General features: G+C 41.8%; 1 protein-coding gene across 1 annotated transcript; it reads left to right on the top strand.

The window, feature by feature from the left end:
* Positions 1–6,475: 6,475 nt before the first annotated feature.
* Positions 6,476–13,353, top strand: cfap90 (cilia and flagella associated protein 90). The gene is made up of 3 exons (XM_029665428.2): positions 6,476–6,708; positions 11,509–11,625; positions 12,989–13,353. The coding sequence occupies exons 1-3, from the start codon at positions 6,592–6,594 to the stop codon at positions 13,166–13,168; spliced, it is 414 nt and encodes a 137-aa protein (XP_029521288.1). The 5' UTR covers positions 6,476–6,591; the 3' UTR covers positions 13,169–13,353.
* Positions 13,354–13,480: the final 127 nt, after the last annotated feature.

Genomic DNA, 13,480 nt, shown 5'->3' on the forward strand with positions numbered 1-13,480 from the left:
GGTTGTGTTCATTGCGGCACAAAATTGGAAGCGTTTTAAAACATATTGCAACAGAAAATGAAAATGTGTGTTTCTTATTGGAAAAGTCCCTGGTAGTCCCTCCATGTTTCAGTCCATTTTCATCCATTTGGTGGCTAATGAACATGATGCAGTATGTTATTTTCTCTAAGAGCATGCATTAGTCCCTACAGTCCCCAGTGTTTAATTCAAATAGCCCTTCTCCTTTAAGACTTAATTAATGTTTTAAGGAATACACTAGCAATGAGAGCACATCATTTTTGCACAGTGATAAATTATAGGAATACCGATGCAAAATGTTTAGAATGAATAGTTGTAAAGTAAGGTTAATGGCTGAAATGACATGCTACTGATGTCATTTAATTTGAGCTCCTGCTATACCAGGAGATAATCCTGCATCAATAAAAAAAAAAGTGAATTATTATGTGGATTATAATTAATTGGCATTTTTGTAGGATTTGATACATTTTTCATAAGGGAAGATCAAGTCTGACATTTCAAAGTGGAAATGACAAACTTCAGAAGCCTTTTAGAACTCAAATACAATACAAGTTAAACATTTTATGCATCCTTGGTGATTAAATTCAAATTTTGTCACGTGCTTTGTAAACAACAGGTGCTTACTTACAGGCCCTTCCCAACAATGCAGAGAGAAAAATATATAAATAATAGAAAAATAATAACGCAAATAAAGATGACTTGGCTACATACACAGGGTACCAGTATCGAGTCGATGTGCAGGGGTACAAGGTAATGGAGATAGATTTTTATTTAACTAGGCAAGTCAGTTAAGAACACATTCTTATTTCTTATTCTACCCCGGCCAAACCCGGGGCGCCGACCTATGGGGTTCCCAATCACAGCTAGTTGTGATCAGCCTGGAATCGAACCAGGGTCTGTAGTGATGCCTATAACACTGAGATGCAGTGCCTCAGACCACTGCACCACAATCGGGAGCCCTATACAGTATGTATATATGTACATATAGGGATAAAGTGACGAGGCTACAGGATATATAGTAAACAGTTACAGCAGCGTATGTGATGAGTCAAAAGAGTTATGTACTGGGCCGTACGCACTACCCTCTGAAGTGCCTTGCTGTCGGATGCCAAGCAGTTTCCATACCAAGCGGTGATGCAGTCAGTCAAGATGCTCTCAATGGTGCAGTTCTTTTTTAGCCACCTGAGATTGAAGAGGCATTATCATGCCCTCTTCATGACTGTGTTGGTGTGTTTGGACCATACAAATTCCTTAGTGATATGCACATCGAGGAACTTGAAGCTCTCAACCTGCTCCACTACAGCCCTGTCAATGTGGATGGGGGTGTGCTCTGTTTCTTGTAGTCCACGATCAGCTCCATTTGGATTTATTATCAACCAATAAACCTGCCTTGATTATTAATACAGTAGACCAGGGTTTCCCAAACTCGGTCCTGGGGCCCCCCCTGGGTGCACGTTTTGGGGGGCCAGGACCCGAGTTTGGGAAACCATGCATTGGACGAGTGAATGGACCTGATGCACGTGCACTGCAGAAAGCAGCCAGCAGAGGGCACTCTAATCACACTAAATCAACTATCTTCTCAGAAGTGCAAATAACAGATTCATTTGTGTATTTAAAAAAAAAATGTTATTCACCTTTATTTAACCAGGTAGGCTAGTTGAGAACAAGTACTCATTTGCAACTGCGACCTGGCCAAGATAAAGCATAGCAATTCGACACATACAACAACACAGAGTTGCACATGGAATAAACAAAACATAGTCAATAATATAGTAGAACAAAAGAAAACAAAAAAGTCTATGTACAGTGAGTGCAAATGAGGTAAGATAGGGGAGTTAAGGCAATAAATAGGCCATGGTGGTGAAGTAATTACAATATACCAATTAAACACTGGAATATATGTGCAGAAGATGAATGTGCAAGTAGAGATACTGGGGTGCAAAGGAGCAAGATAAATAAATAAATACAGTATGGGGATGAGGTAGGTAGATAAATGGGCTGTTTACAGATGGGCTATGTACAGGTGCAGTGATCTGTGAGCTGCTCTGACAGCTGGTGCTTAAAGCTAGTGAGGGAGATACAGCAGCACCTAGATCTTATGCACAGATTCTGTCAGACCTGGGCCCTGACAGTAAATCTCAGTAAGAACAAAATAATGGTGTTCCAAAAAAGGTCCAGTCACCAGGACCACAAATACAAATTCCATCTAGACACTGTTGCCCTAGAGCACACAAAAAACTATACATACCTTGGCCTAAACATCAGCGCCACAGGTAACTTCCACAAAGCTGTGAACGATCTGAGAGACAAGGCAAGAAGGGCATTCTATGCCATCAAAAGGAACATAAATTTCAACATACCAATTAGGATCTGGCTAAAAATACTTGAATCAGTCATAGAGCCCATTGCCCTTTATGGTTGTGAGGTCTGGGGTCCGCTCACCAACCAAGACTTCACAAAATGGGACAAACACCAAATTGAGACTCTGCACGCAGAATTCTGCAAAAATATCCTCCGTGTACAACGTAGAACACCAAATAATGCATGCAGAGCAGAATTAGGCCGATACCCACTAATTATCAAAATCCAGAAAAGAGCTGTTAAATTCTATAACCACCTAAAAGGAAGCGATTCCCAAACCTTCCACAACAAAGCCATCACCTACAGAGAGATGAACCTGGAGAAGAGTCCCCTAAGCAAGCTGGTCCTGGGGCTCTGTTCACAAACACACCCTACAGAGTCCCAGGACAGCAGCACAATTAGACCCAACCAAATCATGAGAAAACAAAAAGATAATTACTTGACACATTGGAAAGAATTAACAAAAAAACAGCAAACTAGAATGCTATTTGGCCCTACACAGAGAGTACACAGCGGCAGAATACTTGACCACTGTGACTGACCCAAAATTAAGGAAAGCTTTGACTATGTACAGACTCAGCGAGCATAGCCTTGCTATTGAGAAAGGCCGCCGTAGGCAGACATGGCTCTCAAGAGAAGACAGGCTATGTGCTCACTGCCCACAAAATGAGGTGGAAACTGAGCTGCACTTCCTAACCTCCTGCCCAATGTATGACCATATTAGAGAGACATATTTCCCTCAGATTACACAGATCCACAAAGAATTCGAAAACAAATCCAATTTTGAAAAACTCCCATATCTACTGGGTGAAATTCCACAGTGTGCCATCAAAGCAGCAAGATGTGTGACCTGTTGCCACGAGAAAAGGGCAACCAGTGAAGAACACGCACCATTGTAAATACAACCCATATCTATGCTTATTTATTTTATCTTGTGTCCTTTACCATTTGTACATTGTTAAAACACTGTATATATATATATATATATAATATGACATTTGTAATGTCTTTATTGTTTTGAAACTTCTGTATGTGTGATGTCTACTGTTAATTTTTATTGTTTATTTAACTTTATATATTATCTACCTCACTTGCTTTGGCAATGTTAACACATGTTTCCCATGCCAATAAAGCCCTTGAATTGAATTGAATTGATATGAGTCTCCAGCTTCAGAGATTTTTGCAGTTCGTTCCAGTCATTGGCAGCAGAGAACTGGAAGGAAAGACGACCATAGCAGGAATTGGCTTTGGGGGTGACCAGTGAGATATACCTGCTGGAGCGCGTGCTACGAGTGGGTGCTGCTATGGTGACCAGTGAGCTGAGATAAGGCGGGGCTTTACCTAGCAGAGACTTGTAGATAACCTGTAGCCAGTGGGTTTGGCGACGAGTATGAAGCGAGGGCCAACCAACGAGAGGGTACAGGTCGCAATGGTGGGTAGTGTATGGAGCTTGGTGACAAAACGGATGGCACTGTGATAAACTGCATCCAGTTTGTTGAGTAGAGTGTTCGAGGCTATTTTATAGATGACATCAAGTTAATGTCATGTGATTTGTGTGTGTGTGTGTGTGTGTGTGTGTGTGTGTGTACGTAACAGGAGAGAACTTAATGACCTGAATGAACCCCCAGGTGCTGAGAGAGAGAGAGAGAGAGAGAGAGAGAGAGAGAGAGAAACTAACCAAATATCACCGTCTCCCTCTCAAATGTCAGACTCATAACTGGATTACTCCCTGGTTTCTACTGGGCAGAGAACAGTGACTGAAACTAATGAAAGAAAGCAGGTATCTCTTTCTCATCCCTTCACCCATCCTTCTCTGTTCTCTCTAGTCTTATATCTTCACTCTCCTTTATCTCTTTCTTTCCCTCTCTCAAGATAGACTCCATTCATACAGGTGTATGCTGTCTTTCATGGGCCTATGAAACAGCCAGATGTCTATAAAATTGCCTGGGAGTTTAGCCACTTAGGGTAACGCCTAATGATAAGAAAGAAGATTTATCTTCCTTTTTTTCCTGTCTCTCTTTCTCACTCCTTGGCTCTCTCCTCCAGAGTCTGTGTGTGTGTGTGTGTGATACTCCAGCCCAGCCTCTTAGCACAGTGTGAGTCTTTTATTGGCCTATCTCCTGCTGTTACTCTGTAATTATGGTAGACAGAGAGAATAACAACAGCAGGTGGAGAGAGCGAGAGATAGAGAGAGAGTGCGAGAGCGAGAGAGGGATGCGTCTGTGTATGTGTGTGTGCCAATGTATTTCACACTTTCTTGGCCTTTCCTACAGTCAAATGACTAGTGGCCTCATGGGTGGAATGTTATTAATATTTTTCATAATTAATACAAAATTAAGTGATATGACATGCTATTCTATAAAAAAATGTATCCGTAATTAATATTACCCGATTGAGCTAATCATGTAAATGTAATTAACTATAAAAAAAATATCCGTAATTAATATTACCCGATTGAGCTAATCATGTAAATGTAATTAACTAGAGAGTTGGGGCACCACGAAATAATATTTGTAGAGCTGTTATCTTCCGAATAAACTCTTATAGACCTAGTAATGTTTTACATCAATAGCAGTCAATATTAATCGTCACCTTAATTCAGTCTCATCTGAAAGTTGTAAATTCTTGGTTATCTTCACGAACCCTGGCTAACAAGTTGAATCAGCAATACAAAATTGGGTTTAATTATTGATTTACTAAATACCTAACTAATCACACAGAATTACAAATACACATAATTAATCATAACTTGATTACAAATGACATCATAAAGGAAAACGTCCCTAGCAGGCCAATGTCATGACAACAGCCAAAAACATGGTGTTTCTATGTAAAATTATATGTTATATTTCAGTCTTCTGTGATGTGTACAAAGTGGAATATTGGGATGCAAACTTCAAATTGAATGCATTTCAACTCTATATCTGACATGGTACAGGTGTCTTCTTTTTGTTGATCCCATAACCATGTGCGTGTGTGTGTGCAGAGCCATCATAGTGAGTTGTTAGCACTAACTAGAATGTCCAATAGTGCTCCTGTAACACCGGGTCACGTGGTTAGAACTCCCACAAGTCTCTGATGGGTCCCACCTTACAGAGCAGCCAACCTGACCATTCATTTTAATACACCTAGGGGCTGTCACACACACACACACACACACACACACACACACACACACACACACACACACACACAGCAACAGAAGCAGTAGCAGCAGCTGTGTCACTCTCCATCCTACAGAGACCTGTACCAGCAGAGGGTGATGGTATTGATGTGATCTGTACTCTCCCGCAGGGATGGAAAACACTGGAACACACGCACGCACACACACACCACGGGAGGCTGGTGAGGGGAGAACAGCTCATAATAATGGCTGGAATGAAGTGGTGTCAAACACATTAATTACATTCCAGCCATTACAATGAGCATGTCCTCCCAAATTAAGGTGCCACCAGCCACCTGTGACACACACACACCAGTTCCACTAGCAATCAGAGCTGAGGTGAGCTGACCACACATTAGACAGAAAGACTACTGGCATAAAGCAATCAGTGGACTAGGCAGAGGAGGGGACTGGTCATTATGGTATCTCATCATCAAACCCATTTAGCACTACACTATTTGGTGGCATTCGAGGAAAAGGGAATACCTAGTCAGTTGGACAAAGGAATGCATTCAACCGAACAACCGAAACGCATTTAACCCAAATCCTCTGAATCAGAGAGGTGCGGGGAGCTGCCTTAATCGACGTTCACATCATTGCCACCCGGGGAGTAGCTGTTGCTGGAGACTAAATGCCTTGCTCAAAGGCAGAACGGCAGGTTTTTCTACCTTGCCAGCTCGGGGATTCGAACCAGAGACCTATACTGTCTATTATTTTTAGAGGTTTGGTATACGCCTCATACCAGTTAGTGTGTAATACATTTGTATGGGCATTTTGTAAAGGTGCATATAGGACCATGTTGCTTTAAACTAACTAGTTCTCAGATTGATTAAATGCAGATGAAGGAGAGAAAAAAAGAAAGCAAAATGTATATTATTGCGGTAATAAATGTGGCTGCGCAGTCTAGGAAAGTACAGAGATGTGTGTTCCTAGTGCGCAGTAGCACTGGATTAGTATCTTAGCAACCATAGACGCCACTGGTAGCTATTTTTTGTTTACCAAGCTAAACTAGAAAGTTCGTTATTATTTTTTACATAGATAGCTATAGGATGGATGTGTTACTTGAATCGAAAACAAAACCAGTTTCGACTATATCTGTGTATAGTTACATTCCACCAAGACGAACTGAACCAAAAGAGAGAACCTATTACAACAGTGACTCCAAGGTATGGGTGGTTGCTACTTGCAAGCTAACGTACTTAGCTAAACTAGCTAGCTAGAAAACCTATAGTTCTCTCTCTCCGTCTCTCTTTCTCCGTGTGTGTGTCCCTCTCACTCTTTCTCACTCTCGAACCCCTTTGTCTCTCTCCCCTCTCTCCTTTCTCCCAGCTAGCACAATTGGTTCCTTAGATGTTGTGGGAATGTACCTTTTTGGTTTCCAATTGGTTTTTGGGAACAAAGCCATACGTTTCCTGACTGAGAACAGAAGTGTGAAAATTTTGCCTGTTCTGGGAACGTTCATTTTATGTTGCAGGGAGGTTCTGAGAACGTTTTATTATTGTTCTCTGGATGTTTTGCTGGGAGGTCTTCTTAATGTTCTGAGAACATACATTTGAGGTTATTTTGAGGTTTGAATAACTTCCTTAAAACGTTAACTGAAATGTTCAATAAGACTGTCTAATTTTCCCCCAACGTCGGACACACCCTAACTTCGTACACTCTCTAGCGGTTAGAGAATTAAATCACCTCTACTCAACATTTAGATGGACTGGAAAATAACGGTACGTTTTGCGACTAAAGACACCCTTCCAGCTAGCTGACCACCGATTTTCATTGCAATTTATGTAAATTAGGTTTTGAGAGTTTTCAAAAAACTGATATACACTGCTCAAAAAAATAAAGGGAACACTAAAATAACACATCCTAGATCTGAATGAATGGAATATTCTTATTAAATACTTTTTTCTTTACGTAGTTGAATGTGCTGACAACAAAATCACACAAAAATGATCAATGGAAATCAAATTTATCAACCCATGGAGGTCTGGATTTGGAGTCACACTCAACATTAAAGTGGAAAACCACACCAAAGGCTGATCCAACTCTGATGTAATGTCCTTAAAACAAGTCAAAATGAGGCTCAGTAGTGTGTGGGCCTCCACGTGCCTGTATGACCTCCCTACAACGCCTGGGCATGCTCCTGATGAGGTGGCGGATGGTCTCCTGAGGGATCTCCTCCCAGACCTGGACTAAAGCATCCACCAACTCCTGGACAGTCTGTGGTGCAACGTGGCATTGGTGGATGGAGCGAGACATGATGTCCCAGATGTGCTCAATTGGATCCAGGTCTGGGGAACGGGCGGGCCAGTCCATAGCATCAATGCCTTCCTCTTGCAGGAACTGCTGACACACTCCAGCCACATGAGGTCTAGCATTGTTTTGCATTAGGAGGAACCCAGGGCCACCCGCACCAGCATATGGTCTCACAAGGGGTCTGAGGATCTCATCTCGGTACCTAATGGCAGTCAGGCTACCCCTGGCGAGCACATGGAGGGCTGTGCAGCCCCCCAAAGAAATGCCACCCCACACCATGACTGACCCACCGCCAAACCGGTCATGCTGGAGGATGTTGCAGGCAGCAGAACGTTCTCCATGGAGTCTCCAGACTCTGTCACATCTGTCACATGTGCTCAGTGTGAACCTGCTTTCATCTGTGAAGAGCACAGGGCGCCAGTGGCGAATTTGCCAATCTTGGTGTTCTCTGGCAAATGCCAAACGTCCTGCACGTTGTTGGGCTGTAAGCACAACCCCCACCTGTGGACGTCGGGCCCTCATGCCACCCTCATGGAGTCTGTTTCTGACCGTTTGAGCAGACACATGCACATTTGTGGCTTGCTCTAGGTCATTTTGCAGGGCTCTGGCAGTGCTCCTCCTGCTCCTCCTTGCACAAAGGCGGAGGTAGCGGTCCTGCTGCTGGGTTGTTGCCCTCCTACGGCCTCCTCCACGTCTCCTGATGTACTGGCCTGTCTCCTGGTAGCGCCTCCATGCTCTGGACACTACGCTGACAGACACAGCAAACCTTCTTGCCACAGCTCGCATTGATGTGTCATCCTGGATGAGCTGCACTACCTGAGCCACTTGTGTGGGTTGTAGACTCCGTCTCATGCTACCACTAGAGTGAAAGCACTGCCAGCATTCAAAAGGGACCAAAACATCAGCCAGGAAGCATAGGAACTGAGAAGTGGTCTGTGGTTATCACCTGCAGAACCACTCCTTTATTGGGGGTTTCTTGCTAATTGCCTATAATTTCCAACTGTTGTCTATTCCATTTGCACAACAGCATGTGAAATGTATTGTCAATCAGTGTTGCTTCCTAAGTGGACAGTTTGATTTCACAGAAGTGTGATTGACTTGGACTTACATTGTGTTGTTTAAGTGTTCCCTTTACTTTTTTGAGCAGTGTATATACACATTTTGTGGGACACGCTGCATATTGTTGTGCGATAGACACATTTAATATACAACTTTTTACCTAAATGATTCATACTCATTTATGTTAGTATTAAACTGTTCTCTACTTTCTCAAAACATACGATTAATCTGTAAAATAAATAGCGAGACATTTGGTTACAACACTGAAGAAGATGTTGGTGAAGAACCATTTTTAAGAGTCTACAGGAGGGCGCACCGGGCTACGCAATGTAAAGTTGATTGGAAGTCTAGCCAACTAGTCAACTATCTAGTAAACACTTCGGATACGAGGTTGCTGTCTCTTTTTTTGAACAAAATTAAACTGATATATCTTGCAATTGAACAAAATAGTAAGGTGGCCAATAACTGGGGACCCGTATGCTGATAATACAGGATGTATTTCTTTTGCTAAACCGCTTATCAAAAATCTGATAATAGTAATATTTCCACTAAAGTGTCAAACATGCTAATTGCTAACCCATTAGCTAACATTTTTATGACACCAATAGTCACAAAACATTGATGGCTTGATAACACTGTTGAAGTATTTCTTAAACGTTGAATATGCCGATAATAGGGGGTCCTACGCTAGGTTAGTTTGGGTTAACTGTTTTGAACTCCAAGCACAGATAGGACACATGGACATTCATTTGCTTAGGCATTAATCATGCAAACACATTTTTTTAAATATATATTTTTATTGTGACTCGGTGTCAGTGAGCTTTACACGAGCTTCTGTTTTCTATCCATGGAATTTGTCGACTGCGCCACCAGGATGGAGCTAGCATGCCATGTTTGTTTTTACTCATACAAAGGGTGCATTCGTAAATAGTTTCCAGTGTGTCAGAGTGCGCTCTGAGACATTCTTAAGTTCAGAGTGTTGTCAAATTGTCTGTTCGTAAATTCAGAGTGGTTTGCGCTTGGAACGTTCAGACCGCACACTGGACACTCTCTGGCCTAAGAGCGTTCTGACCTCACAGCGGCAGTCAAGCACCCAAGTTAACTAACCCGCAAATGGGAGAACACCTCACTCTGATGATTTTACTCGCCCAAGCAGAGCTAGTTAGGCTGTTTTCATGTTATCAAGGGTGTTAGTGACCGTAACTGTGGTGCTGGCAACAATTTAATAAATAAAAAATTCCAACATTTACTGATACCGGTCATATTCAATGAGTGCTGCGTGTTCGTAAAATGCATCAGTTATTCTGCGCTCTAGCACACTCAGATGAGTGTTCTGAAATTGGCGTAGATAGTCAGAGTAAATTACAAATGAAACCAAAGCTTTTTAGACTACTCAAACAGACCCCATTTCAAAAGAAACAAGAACTCAATCAGATCAGGTGTGGCCAATTAGTGGGTACGGCCAACACACCTGAACACACGTAACAAGATGGAGGGTAGAGCGAGTTTTGTTGAGGTTGAGAACATAATGTATACCAGTGGAGGCTGCTGAGGGGAGGACGGCTCATAATAATGGCTGGAACAGAGCAGATGGAATAGAATCAAATATACAGACATTGATGTATTGATGTATTTGATACCATTCCACTAATTCCGCTCCAGCCATTACTATGAGCCCATCCTCCCTAATTAAGGTGCCACCGACTTCCTGTGATGTATATGTTTTTAAATAGCATTCTTAGAACATTCTTAGAAAGTTATTTGACGTAACTAATGTTTTTTTTGTGGTTTTTATTGAAACTTCCCACAGAAGAATGTTGTTTCTAAGAACATGAATGAGAACATGAATTTATCTAGAAACATGAGGAAACCTGTAGGAAACGTTATGCTGAAGTACTGATATTCACACAGACGAACGCTGTTTCTTAATGTTCCCGGAACAATTTGAGAACATTACTTTCAATAGAACCATGAGGAAACCTGTAGGAAACGTTATGCTGAAGTATTGAAATTCCCACGGAAGAATGTTGTTTCAAACAATTTGAGAACATTCCCAATGTCAAACCAGTTGTGGAACTTTCCTAGAACATTAGCAAAAATTAAATTAAATGTAATCATGTTTGAACTTTTAGGAACCGTTCTGTTTAAGTAATGAAATATCAAGAAAATAACATTACTAGGTCAAGTTCCTTTAATGTGCTGAGAATGTTCCAAAGCCAAACAACTATCCTGCACCATTCCCAGAACGTTGTGGGAAGGTTGTATGCAAAATAAGCATAGGACAACAACGCTCTCACCAAGCTTTAAGAGACATATGGTTCTCAGAACGTTATGTTCTAGCTGGGCTCTCTCTCCCGTCACATTTCCCTCTCTCTTCCTGACTAGTCTTGAAAACCCGACCTGAGTCAACACAGAGACTTCACTGTGTTGCCTAGGGTCAGGTTTTCAAGATGACTCCCTCACCCCCACTCTATCTATCACACCTTTTACTTTAACAAACATAGCTAGATGGCTAGCTACGTATATCATCACTAACGTTATATCCCACTGTCTTCCACGTCCCCCCTCTGTGTTTGTCTGTCTGTCTGTCTGTCTCTCTCTCTCCATCACGCACGCACACACACACCAACCTATAATGATCCAATAATCCATAGGCACGGGAGGTATCCTTATACGACTGCATATACCGGCGGGCGGAGGGCTATGACAGCAAACTACACCGCGACGATAGAGAGCACTCCAACAGCAGGGGACTAGACTTGTACTCAGAGGTAACTAGCTAGCTACAGTGCCATATCTTAATTTGACCATCCTGTTTTTGCAGGAATTTTCCAGCACGGCAGGAAATGCAAATGTATTCAATGTCTAAAAAGGCTTCTAATTTACACTTCAACATTTCAGACTTGATTTGCCCAAACAAAAATGTATCAACCCCTACAAAAAAAAATCTACATTTATTGTAATCCACGTAATAATTTACATTCTCTGTTGCTGCAGGATTATTTTCCTGCTGTGAGAAAGTGGGTCAAATTAAGATATGGCATCTGTACAGTAACACCTGTTGCTCCTGCGCTGATCTAAGTAGGTGGTGTTAGGATTTGGGGAGGGTAAAGTGGTATAGCAGCCTCCCTGTATGCCCTGATACGGTTATTATGACCACCACTATGATGTGTACTAAAACCATAGTGTGCTATAACTTGCCTATCTATACCAAGGGTTTTGGACCTTCGTGGCACAGGTGTTAGTGCACTCACTCTGAAACCAGAGTTTAAGTCCCTAGATCTCTGCCTATGACAATTCCTATCAGCTATATTTGAATAGCCTGTTATTAATCCAGACCAAATCTAGCTGTATCGTTTCACGGTAAGGTCTACTACACCTGTTGTATTTGGCGCAAGCGACAAACAAAGTTTGATTTGATATTTTTTGTGGTTTCGTGAAACTAGTCATACATTTTCCCAGTTGACAGTCTGTTTGACCCGCAGCAGGTGTGGCAGCATCTGCACTAGCCGACAAGCCATACGTGAACAGGTTGTTATGGGAGTAAATATAGCGAGCAGCTGGCTGTCACTGTATGCCACTGGTGGTTGTTAGCGAGGTGGAAGTTTCCCAACACTTTCTGTGCTGAAACTATGTCAGTCATTATGCTTGTCAGGTAGGAAGCAGCACCAGTGGTGGGTCTAGTTTCTGAGTCAGTGAAAGTGGAGAAGTTGACTAGCTAAGTGAGTGGACAAACACACACACTTGTGAAGTGAATGGGCTGCACTCACTGTAGAGAGGTTTAATTACAGTAATGTTAAGTCTTACCTTTCTGAGAGTAATTCTGCGCTCAATGACAACTCATGGTGTGAACTGGAGGAGATCCATTTTAAACCCACAGATATGATCAAACTCAGCTACAGCATCAACCCACCTCCAATTACAGGTATAAAACACAGAGATTATATATAGAATTGTATGGGTGTAAAGCTGTGTAATGGTGTCTGGTAAGGTGTTAAACATCTAAATGATTAACCCGCTCTCCCCCTTTTCTGCTCTCTCTCATTCACCATCATCCTCTTTTCTCTCACTTTCTCCTATCTTTATTACCCTTTCCTCCTTCTCAGCTCATTCCCTGTTTCTCTTCTCTTTCAGGAGTCTTCCAGACCTGCACCAGTCTTGTCCTCATCAGAGTATGGAAGACGCCTGCCTCCTGCCCTCTACAAACCTGGCAGGCAGTTTGCCCGCATCTCTCACATCCACACCGAGTTCTTCAGGAAAAACGGGATCACACGCAATTTTGAGGAGGGATACGGATCAGTGGTTCCTGTGTGAGGAAGTCCGTATTCCCAACACCAGAGATAGAGTGGGAGCAGTGAGGGAGGGAGAGTAATGGTTTTATCAATGTGAATATGTATGGGCACAACAACACACCCAACTGTTGCGTAGTAAAGATATTTAAAGATATAGATCATTATAGAAATAGAGATATATTTAAAGAGAGATTATATATTTTAAGATGGATAAAATAAAAAAAGTTTTTTAAAAATAATTATAATATATATATATATATATATATATATATATATATATATATATATATAGCTATATATATTATAAAATCAGATTACATATTTTAAAATACAA

Source organism: Oncorhynchus nerka, linkage group LG7 (assembly GCF_034236695.1).
Source record: "Oncorhynchus nerka isolate Pitt River linkage group LG7, Oner_Uvic_2.0, whole genome shotgun sequence".
Taxonomy (NCBI): domain Eukaryota; kingdom Metazoa; phylum Chordata; class Actinopteri; order Salmoniformes; family Salmonidae; genus Oncorhynchus; species Oncorhynchus nerka.

Excerpts from the sequence above, each read along its gene's own strand:
- cfap90 (XM_029665428.2), top strand. The coding sequence starts at position 6,592 with ATGGATGTGTTACTTGAATCGAAAACAAAACCAGTTTCGACTATATCT. Across the intron at positions 6,709-11,508 it reads ATTACAACAGTGACTCCAAG|GCACGGGAGGTATCCTTATA; the intron begins GTATGGGTGGTT and ends AATAATCCATAG. Across the intron at positions 11,626-12,988 it reads GACTAGACTTGTACTCAGAG|GAGTCTTCCAGACCTGCACC; the intron begins GTAACTAGCTAG and ends CTTCTCTTTCAG.